Below are 13,491 nucleotides of genomic sequence, written 5' to 3' on the forward strand. Positions count from 1 at the left end.
AGCGCTGATAAGTGGCAAAGACTGAGAGAGAGAGAGAGAGAGCGCTTAGAAGAGACAAAGGAAGAGAGTCAGAGAATAGATACAGTACGGTAATAGATGTATAGATAGAAATAGAAGTGAGGGGGAGAAGGGAGAAGTAGCAGCGACCACAAGGCGTGAGTATCAGACAGACAAGGAGATAGATAATGAGAAAAAATAGTGGACAAGAGACAGAAAGAGGTGGCTGAATAATGGATTGGACAGACCAGGGGACAGTGAGACGAAGAGAGCCAGAATGGAAAAGAGAGAGAGATGAGGTATCGTCTGTGAGGTCTCATCACACACTTGCTGACATTGCTTTAATCTCAGGGCCAAGAGAAGACCAGAAGGCCCACCGACACACACGCACACACACTGTTGCACAGTGAACATGGTTAGCGGCGTGTATGGACAGATTTACTGTGTGTTTGCGTGTGTGGAGCAGTGTTAGCAGCTTTTTTTTTTTTTTTTGCAAAGGGAGTAAGAAAAACATAAAAGTCAGGCAGGACTTCTGCATGACATCATAACATACAAAAATGAGGACAGTTTGATGTGACAGGTTTATGTTTATGTTTGTATTTCACACTTAACCATAACATAATCCATTATGTTATAATGCATTTCTGTGCTTTCTACACCAAAACATGTTTTGACATCAGCTGAAACCTTTCCACCATCAATAACCCTTCATTATGTTCAATCTCTGCTGTAAAATAAGGAGTGAATAAGTGTGATGTGAGGCCAGAGCAGCAACAGAAGCGGCAGCAGATGTAGACGAAGACAAGGGCAAGATGACTTTTGGACAAAGTCTCTCTCACTCCTGCTCTTCTTATTGCAACTGTTGACAAGGGAACTTCATGTAGTAAGCAACCAGGATAGAGAGAGAACAAAAAAGAAAATAAAAAATATACAAAGAAGCATAGAAGGAGGAAGGAAAATCTGTGGAAAAGACAGTAGAAAAACAGACAAACAGATGCAGCTAAGAGAAAGAGAAAGCACAAACATCTTGTGAATACAGAGGTGAAGATGAGCAGATTATAGCAACAGGAACTGAAAACTGTCACACAGGAATAGAGGAAATGACACTGCGATCAACTGAAACAGTTGTGCAAATAAGACATTTTAGAGCAGGAGGGGGTCGAATGCGGGAAAGAGTAGCAGGCCGCCTGTGTAATTATGGTTCCGTCGTTAACATTTGATTATTGTTTATGCTCTGCCCACAGTGCTACTGGCCAGGCATTTACACACACACACAAACACACATGCACGGACGCTATCTCCATAAAGTTGCACATGCATGAATGCACACACATTTTGCAAATGTGCACACGCCAATCAAGACCTTTTCTGACAGAATGCACACTCAGCCACATGAGCGATGGCACACACACACACACACACATACACACACACACACACATAGTATATACACACCTTGCAAAGCGCTTTCTGCAGGCACGGCAGACCTTATAAATACTGTCCTACGTTGTGATTTTGTTTGAGCTCTGTCTCCATGGCACTGCTTCCTCACATGTTTATAGTGACGGCCGTTATAAATTAAAATGATCTTAACAACACTTAAGCTAGGCCGTGCATGCGGGCGCAGCCAGGCAGGGACAACAGCAGAAAGACACAGAGACCTATCGTGGGCTATCCCAGGATATAGAGAGACAAGAGACAGAGACTGAAGAAGGTAGAAGTCTGGAACGGAGTGCAAAGAAAGAACAGGGTTTGCACCAAACAGCATGTAAGATGATAAGCAAGGTATACTGAAAAAATGATTTTTAGTGATGGTGGTTTGTGTGTGTGTGCCTCTACAACTATGCATACACATCAGGTATGCCTGCACAGTCATGCAGCCTCCTCATCCTGAAAACAATATCCACAGCACTCATGTGTCTGATGGGGTTCAAGTTACAAACACGTGGACAGAATAAAATCTAATACCAGAAAAGTAACCAGCCAGAGAGACAAAGTGTGACATACAGAAGCTGTTGAGGGCTGGAACTAAACACATCAGTGAGACTGGTCCACCTCTGCAGAGATATGCACCATACATGATCTGTCTGTACAGCAAATTAAGTTCAAATTTCATTCAACTTCTATATAGCTTACAAGCTTATATCATAACAATTTACAACAATTTCACATTTAAAAACCTCAGTGACCTGAGCTGAGTTTACAGTTTACCTCCTTGCAGCCAAAGAGCAAATAAATACTGAACAACAAGCCTTGTACAAAACAATATTTACTATCAGATAATGTGATGAAGCACCTTGTTGTGCCAAGGATTTAATTTTCTGGATGAACCAAAGACAGACAGATGTGTGTGTTTTATCCATATCTCGATAGATCATGATATGTATAAATAACATATGTCATAATCAAGAATTTTATCCATATGACCTTACTCTAACTGACAATTGACAAATTTGAGTTACATGACAACACATTTCCTGTTGGATTTCTATCTGAGCTGTGCACCAGTAGCTAAACTTTTCACTTTTCAAATTCAACACTTGTTATCTAATTCCTAAAAGTCTTTGTGACATAGACCAGTGAATGAGATGAGAAGGACTGGCTTTCCTACATTTGTATAAACCAACATGTTAATTCCTTACCAGCAGCCACAGAGTTAGTCTCCGCATTTTTCAGTATCTGCTGGTCATCGGCATGTGTAGTTGCAGCCACCCATTAGGGTCAGGCCTTAAGTGTGCTGCTTAGAGATAATGGTAAAGCTAAAGCTATTGATTTATTTTTTTCTGTCTGCCTTATGGTCTTCGCAGACCATGGCGACACACAGACCCTGCTTCCTAAGCACTCTTCGACGCTCTCACTCACACCGAACATCTTGATGAACACACAGTCTGCCCCATCCATTGAAGTCCTGACACTTTTTGTCATTGAACAGACAAATGAAAAGGTGGATGTCAATCATTGTGGCTCAGTAAGCACTTGATTGAGGACAATGGCGAAAAAAAATTCTCTGCAAATTCACATGCTGAGCTGTGAGCGGTGGTTGCTATACAGTATGCCCAAGCTGAGGGCAGTTCTCTGACATTGTATACAAACACGATTTATTAGTAGATGTTCAATAGCCCAACAACTGTGCAACATTTACAGAGGAAGCTTTCCCATGGCTTGTGACACGTTACGTTTCCAGTCAAAAGAGAGGCAGACTTTACTGGCAGGGACGTCTATTGCCACCAAAGTCCTAATTGTCCTGTCTGACCTATGGTGGGTTGGAGGGTTTTTACAGTCCAGTGTAACATTGATTTAAAACAGGAGAGTGTGAGAACCAAAGTGGTGGCAGCGCAGTAAAGACGTCCTGGAGAAAGCTAACCAGGACAGCCAAGAGGAAAGGTGTCAAATTTTGCAATGAAACAGATGGAAGATAATGTTGATCAATGAATACAAGGATCAGGATTGAACAAGTGCTGGGAAATCTTGTCTGATGAGTTTGCTTTCCTTTTTTGCCATTTTGTGCAAACGTACAGACTGCGGGTGGGAATTTTCAACAGAGAAGCTGTTGAGGTAAAATTGCTAGGCAGCATCAACAGCATATGTTCTTAAACTGAAATTGTTGCCTTTTGGACATAAATTGCTCAAAAGGAGACCTTTACAGTCCTCCTGTTAAAAAAAAAAAAAAAAAAAAATCCCCCATAGGTTGTCTGTGCAAGCAGGGTATTATGACCCATAGTTCCATTTTATTGTTAGGAGACCTGCAGCGGCTGTAGTAATACTGGCATGAGCATTAAAAGTCACGTGATGCTGTATAAGGAGGAACAAAGTCCAAAACTGTGTCAAAGTCCTGTTTGATTCCCATTGGAAACCTACAGTTATCAATTTGTTTCTTCAATCAGTTTCTTTTGATTTTTAATTGAATTCAGTTGTTTAGTTAAATCTCTTTTTTTGTTTTAAACTGGCTAGGCAGCTGGTTACATGTTTTAACATGAATAATATTAAAACAAATTTCTCCATGCATCTGTGTGTATTTGTAACTGTGGACAAATCTGGTTTCAATCCTTTTCACACATCCATCTTGACTGGTAAAGACCTTTTCTATGAAAGCGTTTATGAATTAGAACCCCATGTTTAGAAAACAGGCTCCAACATTTGGATTTTTTTAGCATGAGTATTTGTATTAATTGTCGTTTTGTATCTTCAAACCTCCTCAGCATCACTGTATACACAGAAAGAGGAACATATAGGTTGGACAACAACACAGACTCCAGAGAAGAGAGAGGATAAACTGGCAAAAATCCCAGAAAATTAACAGTCCCTCACCTACAGCATTTTTGCTTAAATGAATGACTGCTACAAGAAAAGGACACAACCATTTGCCAGTATTTGCGGCTCCTGTAGTATGTCTACCTGAGCAGACCCCCCCCCCCCCCCCCCAAGAAGAAATCGCGGATGCCATTTATTGCGGAGATAGAGAGATGTAATAATAAGATATAAAGTAGAAGGGAGCTGGGAGGCTGCCTCTGGATTTTCCTGGCTGTGAAAGCAGATCTGGAGTGTTTAGAGGGTCTTGACTAGTCAAAATAAACTCTTGGCATTTCCCTTGGAACCTCTCGGCCAAATGCCACAGTATTTCTGGCCCGTTTCAGCGACAATAACATTACATAAACACAGATTAATGCAGATTAAGGGGTGTCAGCACCCCTACTGATCACCTATCTGCAGGAGAATGAAACAGGACCATTGTCTGCCCAAGGTCTGCTGAGTGTGTGTGTGTGTGTGTGTGTGTGTGTTTGCATGTATACTGCATTTCACCTTCAGCCTTTTTACGTGTTCTGCACTGCCCAGTAACTAAACAACAGTAGTTTGCTTTCCTCCTGATGGTGTTTGTGTGGATGTGTGTGTGTGTGTGTGTGTGTGTGTGTGTGTGTGTGTGTGTGTGTGTGTGTGTGCGTGCGTGCATGTCCTGTTCCTGGGTGAAAGTGAGCACAGAGAGCAGGGTTGGATATTGGGGGGGGGGGGGGGGGGGGGGGGGGTGGGAACCTGATTCCTGGTCAGCCATCCCAGGACAGACAGTGCCCTCCCCAGGGAGACACATTTTGCCCCGAAAGGAGAAATTAATACGCCAGCTAACCTCAACTCTCCCCTATCTCCAACTCACTGCTCTTCTCCTCTCCATACCTTTCCCTCCATGCACACACAAATCACTTAGAAGTCCTTTCTTCCTCTGAAGGATGATAACACCTCCAAAACAGGGACGTTTTCTTTACATTTCAGTCGACTTCAGTCTCTGCATATTGTTTGTTCCTGAACCTATCCTCCCATCTTTTTTTCCTCTCCCTGTTGGCTTTTGAGGAGACAAACTTTTAGTCCAAGTCAAGAAGCATCTGCCCTGCTGAGGTGTCCTTAAGCAAGACACTAGATCCCCACCAGCTCCAGGACTGCTGTTGTACTAGAGGACAAACTAAAAAGGAAGGAAGAAGAAATTTTTCCTGCAGGAATGGATTGAGTATCATATGATTATTATTATCATTCATCCTTAGCAACTAAAATTATGCCCCCTCCTATTCTTTCCTCCTCCTTCTGCTTGTCCTCTGTGTTAGCAGGTAAGAAGCCACCGAATGGAAAAATAAAGCCACAGAGGTTAAAGGCCGATGAAGTTAAAGCAGTCGCTGCAGAATGTGACAGGTCACTGAAAGAGACATGGGGACACATGACATGAGACCCTCAGTCAGACTGTGGCACACACAGGCCAGGTGTAAAACTGGAGCAGGGAATGAATAAAATAGAGGCATGTGCAGCTAGTGTAATTAGCAAAATTTAGTAAATTAAATATTTCCCCAGACACCAGAGTAGCAGACACATTTCCATAAGAGAATAATATTTTTTTAAATGTTATTATTAAGCTATCCTTCCCCAAGGTCTACTTTCTGGCTTTATAAAATGTATATTTTAGAAATAAAACTGAAGCGCAATGAAGCTTTTAGCACATTTTTAAGGAGAAAGATAAGGATCTTTGAAATGACTCTTTATGGTTTTGTCCCTAATAAAGGCGATTAACTTTTTCCCTCTCCCTCACAGCCACACCTGGCCGACACATCTTAACACAAAAATGACCTTGTGCCTGTCTCCAAAACTGTGTCTTTGAAATCTCAACAACACAGCCCAATCCAGTTACTCTGGCCTTAATCTCATTAGCAGCACGACTGGATGTTGGTTCCTGCTTCACTCAAATCAAAGGAAATGCCAAAGATGCTCTATCAAGGAAGCATTCCTGGGGGCTGCACTGTTGGTGTGTCTCTACAGTCAACGCTAAATACTAAAGATCCTTCAAGTTCTTGAAAGTTCCTGAGTAAATCTCCGGTGACCACTTTAGTGATTGTGTAAAATAAGTTCTACCAGTTTAAGGTAGTCACAACTCCTGAACATTATGTGTCGTGAGTTTATTAACTTCTCCAAAATTATGCTTAGAAGATATTCAGTTCACTCTCATTTATTACAAAGAAAAGTCACATTTGTGACGGTGAAAGAAGAAAATGTTTCAGGGCAATTTTCCCTCAAAAATGACGGAAATTATTACTCAACTATCAAAAAAAAAAAAAAAAAAAAGAATTTCTTTCACTTACACTGAGCCCTTTTAAGAAAAAAGTGGACAGGGCAATCAGGGGTGAAACACAGGGGTAGAGGTGAGGCAGTGAGGGAGGGGAAGTCAATTAGACTGGGTAGTGCAGCTAATGAGAGATGATCTTCCCACTCAGGAAGAAAGGGAAGAAAGGAACAATGGAGGAGAGAGAGAGCGAAGGAACAGCGAAGGCATGCCAGCTATAAAGGATTCTTAATGGAGCAGAATTTACACAACCTGCTGAGATGAACAGATTAAAAAAATAGCAGCTGTAATTGAACAACAAGCATCCAAACTGCAGTCCTGAGCAGGTTAAAACCCCGCACAAAGTGCAGAGTGGCTTTCTCCTGTCACCATTTTTATGGTGCCACTTCCCTCCCTCCACTCCGCCTTCCTTTCTCTGTTACTTAGTCATCAATAAAAACGCATTCATGTGCTGACTTAAAAAGCAAAAAACAAAACAAAAAGCTGTTTTCTGACGTTACTCTGACCATTAATAATAAAAAAGGTCCAACACCAAACGCATCAGTGATTTTTGGAAGGGGCCAAATTTTTGTGGATTTTGTGACGCGTGGTTGAAAATCTGGAAAAGCAGGCGAGACTGTTTCCATGACCCAAGTAGATTAGCTTTGCTCAAACTGGAGACAAGAGGGAGGGAAAACTGCGAGAATAGACAGATAGAGGGAGCACATTCAATCAACAAGCTGTCTGAGCTAAATGAGTTTAATAATGTCAGAAAGGCAATTCAGATTTAATGAAAAGCTTGCAAGATGCATTCTGTGTACAGCACAAAAGATGTGTGGAGAATTAACCACAACCAAGCAGATATTTCAAAGCCTCTTTGAGCAAACCATCAGTGGAAAGGTTACAGAGAGCATTAGGCTGCGAGTCCTGTCCTGTTGTGGGTATCTCCCTCCACATCTATAAATAAGGAGGCTTTAGGCTCAAGCTTTCATAAACAGACACCATCACTGGTGCTTGTGCCATAAAAGGTTAAAGGGAACGGTTTATCTGTGAAAGATTTATCCAGCAAGACACGTTTACTTTGGAAATTTGTTAAGCTACTGTTTCAGATTGAGGGGAGAGAGAGAAGTGAGTGTCCAGGGCAGTTGGACTAATGATCATTTCTTTAAAAGCATAAACAATGCATTATTAAAAGCTGCAACAGATTTGCAAGCACTAAAGTGTTCTCTCGTGCATTCAGTTATTCCTGAGTAAGTGTATTTGTTTAAGTTTACATTCAAATGGTAGTTTGCAAGAAAGCCATCTTTTAATGGGGAACTCCAGTGATTCAGTGTCACTCTTGCGTGAAGCCGGGTGTGTCACAAGACCACCACGGAATAGTCAAAATTGAAGCACCATAAGTAGAGATCTCCTGGGTTTTTGCAACTTGATTTCATCTTTTTGTCAGTTCCTGCCTCCCTGGCAGGACCTCCAGTTTGTAACGCAAGTGTTCCGGAGACTGTCCTCTCAAGAAAAACAACAGCACCAGTTGTATCAGCAAGTGCCCCGAAATGACGTGTGTTTACGTCCAAGTGACAAAGCCCTCTAGTGGCTGCAGTAATTATGACGGGAGCAAAGAAGGAAGTCACGTGGCGTTATAACAGACAAAGTGTGTGTAGGGATGAGATTGTAGGGATGGATGGGACGATACAACATTTGACCTTTTCACAGAGACCACTGTTTGTTACCCTGTTTCCAAATCATTAGTCAACATTGGTTTAGCATAGTGTTGTCACAGTATAAAACAGATCTATTTTCCAATAGTGATTTGTAACAGCTTTGGAAGAAACAAACAAACAAATACTGTTGTCCCATCAACGACTGCTGAGATAACCCTGATGGCATCACCATGACATATCATCAGGGTAACTTTCTCAGCTTTGACTCCAGGGCCTCCACAGGAAGCGTTAGCACAGAGCTCCCCATAAAACAATTACTTTTAAACACATTTCTGTCTACCCTACTCATCCAGACAATACAGCTCAAGCTCGAGTCTAAAAATCCACGTTACTCCCATGTATAATTTTGCACTACATCTCTGCTCCACCTCTATGAGGTACATCAATAATACATGACCGGTATATTTTCACCCTCTTTGGAACCAATCAATCACTCTGGCTGGTCTGTGCTCGCTCTTGACTCTTTTTCCTGTTCATCCACATGCACTGTTACTGTATATTCAGGCTGGTGTCCAGACAAATGCTGCACCAAGCCAGAGACTAAGATGGAGCGGTGCAGCCAAAGCCAACAAGACATGGCATGGCTTCTTGGATTCCCACCGTGCTGATAATAGCTGGCAACGTGTGGCATGAACTTATCAGAGACTGGTGGCCTAGACTGGAGTGCCATGGCCCCAGAAGACCTCCTCCTAGGATGAATTACTATGGGCACAACAGGCGGCTTCATGTGATAGTCTATATGTGGCACTGCCTCTGGTGGAAAGGGGTCAGGGGTCAAACGTGAGGGGAAACACTGAAACCAATCCTTCTGAATGTTGTCGGTCAGCTGCCAAGCTCAGAGGGCAAGTTTACACGCAGACACTACACATGCATAAACACACACACACACAAATCACAGGGCTAGTAGAAGCTGAAACAATTAGTCAATTTATCATAATGGACAGAAAATTAACCTACAAAAGTTTTGATAATCTATTATTCATTTAAATCCATTATAAAGTAAAAATGTAATTTCTGGTTATTTTATCTATTTTATATAACTGTAAACTTAATATCTTAAAGTTAGTAATATCTCATAAGTTATTACTTGCAGCCTTGTTTACACACACCGTTGACACATACACAACTGTTTAATAGAATGAGGTATGTGTCTGAACTGTGCAGATTCTTAGAAACCTCCATATTTTCTCACAACCCCAATCTTTGATGCTGGGAAACTGGTGTGTGTGCAAACGTCAATGGACTTAACGAGCTTAGGCAAGCAGACCAACCCTCCTGCTGACATTGAATGTTTACAGCAGGTGAAACAAAGAGAAGGGATTCAATGGTAACATAGAGATCGTGGGCTTTTACTGTGAGTGAGTGGAGGGACCATAACGAGAGAAGAGGCACTTAACAGTTTAAATGGTCCACGCATCATTTGAACCAGACCCTCAGCGAGAGCAGGAACCTGCCATGTGTCCAAGCAACCGATCAGGTTGGTGAGCAAAGGAATTCTTCACAGTCCTAGTGATTCTGAGAACACTACTGTCATTTTCAATAGGTTTCTGTCTTCTAACCCCTCCCTATTTTCTTGGTAATATAGAAAACAAGGCTTTTAGTTGAGTCTGTTCACCTAAACAATGCCAGATTTCCAGGAGGAGAGTGAATGCCAGCTCCGAATTAGCATACAGCTGTTTGACTTGCAGGAGAGAGTGTTTGAAGAAGTGTTTCATCCAGAGGAGACAGCTAACACACAGATGTAAAAGAGTTTACAATAATGTAACCTGAACTGCTTAGAAAACAGGATGTTAAAGCTAAACACGGCTCTTATCTTGCAGAGAACTCTGTCTCTGTGGGGGTGCATCTTATGTGCAGGTGTGACAGCAATACGGAGGTTTGAGGAGTGTGGTGGGACTTAAGTGGGTGCCCGTGGAGAGACATTACAGTGGAGAGCTACATCACCCCTTTTCCGTACGCACTCCAACACGCACCTGCAAAGAGAGGCTCTTTGAAGCAGCGCATCTGTTCCAGATTCCCCCATTGCAATGCAGGACTAATTAAAGAATCAAGGGAAGTTAGCACAGCGCCCTACACAGCAGTGTTTAGCTCAATTTAATTACAATAGATCAACGCCGCCTTAATTGAGCTTCATCGTACAATGAATTTGCCTCACACATGGTGCCGCTCTCAGCATGGTGAGCGCCTCACATGTAATTAATCAAAACAAACGCACAGCTCAGGGTGATACTGCATCATGGGAATGACACACTCAGGTAGACATATGTGCACCCAACATATTTCATGTCAAAGTGCAGGGATTTTTGAAAAGTTTTAGTCTCAGGTACATTTTCTAATGCACTATGAAGGCAACATTAAACAGGCCATCGCAGAGGCAGCTCACTTCCAAAGTCAGTCCAGCTCTGTCTTTGAGGCCATGGCATCTGAAACATGATCTGGGCACCTCCGAGCGCCTGCCCTGCCTCTCTGTCAGAGAAATAACAACAGTGGCAGAGCTGCCATCCACTCTGACACCCAGTAATGTCAGAGAGAATGTCACCGGCAACCACCCAGCAAAGGCCATCGCTCTTAATGAGAAACACCCTGCCTGGAGGTGGTACATGTTGTTCTGTGTGCACTGGAGAGACATGTTTGCAGTCTCGTGGGAATGAAAAAAGAAGAAACAGAAAGTAAGAAGTGAGAGAGGTGGAGGCTAGAGTTTGTTGACCTACACTCACTAATGTGCCAACAGTGTACGAAGAGAACACACGAGAGTCATGGCCCTGCGGTGGGATTTCCCTCTGTTATAAACACACGATGGCATTGGCGGAGGGGGGGCGGGGGGTTGGGAGGGGGCAGCTGTACTTGTCTAAACAACGACACAGAAAGCAAGGCCCGGTCCAAGGAGCTCCCACACATAATGCTCTGTCCCCTATGTGCCAGATGGAAACACTGCTAGAAGACAGCTGCTGGTGCACAACTGTCCTGGGCTTCACTTAAAAAACGATTGAAACATACTGTACTTAGGCAATGGTAAATATGAGCTCAGTGAGCTATATGTGTTTTTCCACATTTTTTTCTGTTATTAAAGAGGTTCATCTTAAAGCTGAAACAGGTATAAATTCAAACAAATGACAATTCAATACAGTTTGGTTTTATGTCCTGATTAAATGAGATCTGCAGGTTTCACATATTTATCCTGGGCTGTTGGTCTGTCAGGGGGAACCAGCCACTGCCAGTATGAGTGCGCTCATACTGTTCCAATGTTTACATGTTGTATACATTAGAGAGCATATGGCAGAGAGGTACTTTAAAACCCTGACAGAACACTTTTGACAGTGTCAGAGTTGCTTCAGTTTTAGACCTATGTTTGGTGCATGTGTTTAATTGGTGAGATCTTGCCTCATCAGGTAAATAAATTGTCATATACTGGGTTCAGAAAGTTGTTTGTATTTACTTCACCTGTCAGAAAAATGTTGCAACAAACAAGTCAAGTCAGCAAAAAGTGTTTAACAACACCTATAACCATAACAACACTGATGTTTCCTTTTTACTTCCTGTGATTACAAACCTTTCCAGTGTGTCATTCACACATTGGGGTATTTCCAATGCTAACTCCATAGTCCAGCATGTCAACTTAAACACTTAATGCAAAGTGAACTGAAAATGAAAAAAATCTGAATATCAGAAGGCTTCAAAAATGTTTACAAGAGGACTTTGAATCAAAGGGGGAAAAAAGGCCAGTTATCCTCCGTGGATTTGGATAAATTGAATTTAATATCCAAGGTCCTCCTGATGATTTAATCAGATAGAGTCGAGGGGAAATTGAACACTAGACCCCGTGTTGAGATGATTAATGGCATATGACCCTGCTAATTTCATCGCATAAGCAACTCTGCTTGGTTAATTGGAAAATTCATCAAATGACTGCTAGCCTATACTGATCAAAACACATGACTGGGACAACGTCTTAATGAGGCCTATCTCGTAGCATGTGGCTTCATTCACTAACTTCATAAGACTTCAAAAAGTTTATTTATAAGTTAGACAAGGAAAGAAAAAACGTGGAGTTTCATTTGTTCATTTAGTCACATTAATAAAACAAAAACAAAAATAAAATTAGCCTATAAGAGTGATGATAAGCTTACATGAATGCATGGTAGATGAATGCCCATCCTCTTGGTCTTTCCAGCACGTTGTACAGGCAGTTCTGCAACTTTCTGTAGCGCTTGCTTGAAGCGGACGTGTTGCCCCGGGGTCCGGGCGGCCCGGGCAGCGGGGTGCCCAGCAGACCCGTGCGATGAGACGGGTGTCCGCGTTCCGGGGTGGATGGCTCGCTTCTCTCCGTGTGGACAGCGGTGAGAGCCACGAACTCTACGCGCCTGTCGTCGTTCGGAGCCGGGGGCGCCAGCATTCTGATGCCGCCGTTGTTAGACGGACTTCCTAACATCTTCCGGCTGACACGATTAAACTACATATGATTTGACACTTCTCACTGGGTCATCCGCTGGAGCGTAGAGCAAAGTTTAGACCAAGTCATAGTCCGGTTCGGCTTTAAATCGGACTAAAAGTAGTCTACAGATCAAAACACGTGAGTTAATATCATCCCTGCTATTGTTAAAAAGTGTGAAAGTTATCTGCAAACCATGTCACGGTCGCAAAAGACAAGATGCACAATGGCTGGACAAGTGAGTCGCGCTGAAACGTGACCTTCAGCGATCATTGTTAAGAGTCAGATGAGAGAAGTGGTCAGCGGAGTGCAGAGAAGTAATTACACGGGCACTAACTCCAAGAAAAAACATGAAAGCGAGCTACTAAGGACCTGCCATCACTTTGCAGGAATGACGGCACAAACTAGCCTCCGTCAAGTAAACCACCTATTCCTGTAAATACACTTTAAACATGCAGTTACAAATCGCAAAGCAAGCAAGCGCAACGGTCATGCAGTGGACCTATGTTATCTAAAGCAACTTCATTAACCACAATTATTTCATAAAGTCCGTCTTAGCTGTTTGTATAGTTTTAATTGGCAGACTGAGCCCCTCCACGGCCGCTAACATCAGCCCGCTCTCCGCTCCTTGCGCGTCTCTCTCTGGTCCAGCGCTCCTCCGCTCCGGCAGGCGGGGTGCAGTGCGCAGGAGTGAAGACCATCAGTATGATGTCAAGAATCGCAAACGACAAACTCCAAAAGTCTGTCGAAAGGCCAGATTAAACGCCTGCCGGTGT

General features: G+C 42.8%; 1 protein-coding gene across 3 annotated transcripts in view; it reads right to left on the reverse strand.

The window, feature by feature from the left end:
- The window catches only part of LOC121192379 (potassium voltage-gated channel subfamily KQT member 4), a 43,952-nt gene extending 30,568 nt beyond the window's left edge, over positions 1 to 13,384 (reverse strand). The window contains exon 1 of one of the 3 annotated variants that reach the window (XM_041054044.1): positions 12,414 to 13,384. In XM_041054044.1, coding sequence (XP_040909978.1) covers positions 12,414 to 12,715 — 302 coding nt within the window. In that variant the 5' untranslated portion in view covers positions 12,716 to 13,384. The remainder of the gene's footprint in view (positions 1 to 12,413) is intronic. The other 2 variants (XM_041054046.1, XM_041054045.1) reach the window with 2 other exon arrangements.
- Positions 13,385 to 13,491: the final 107 nt, after the last annotated feature.

Source organism: Toxotes jaculatrix, chromosome 13, assembly GCF_017976425.1.
Source record: "Toxotes jaculatrix isolate fToxJac2 chromosome 13, fToxJac2.pri, whole genome shotgun sequence".
In the NCBI taxonomy this organism is placed as follows: Eukaryota; Metazoa; Chordata; class Actinopteri; family Toxotidae; genus Toxotes; species Toxotes jaculatrix.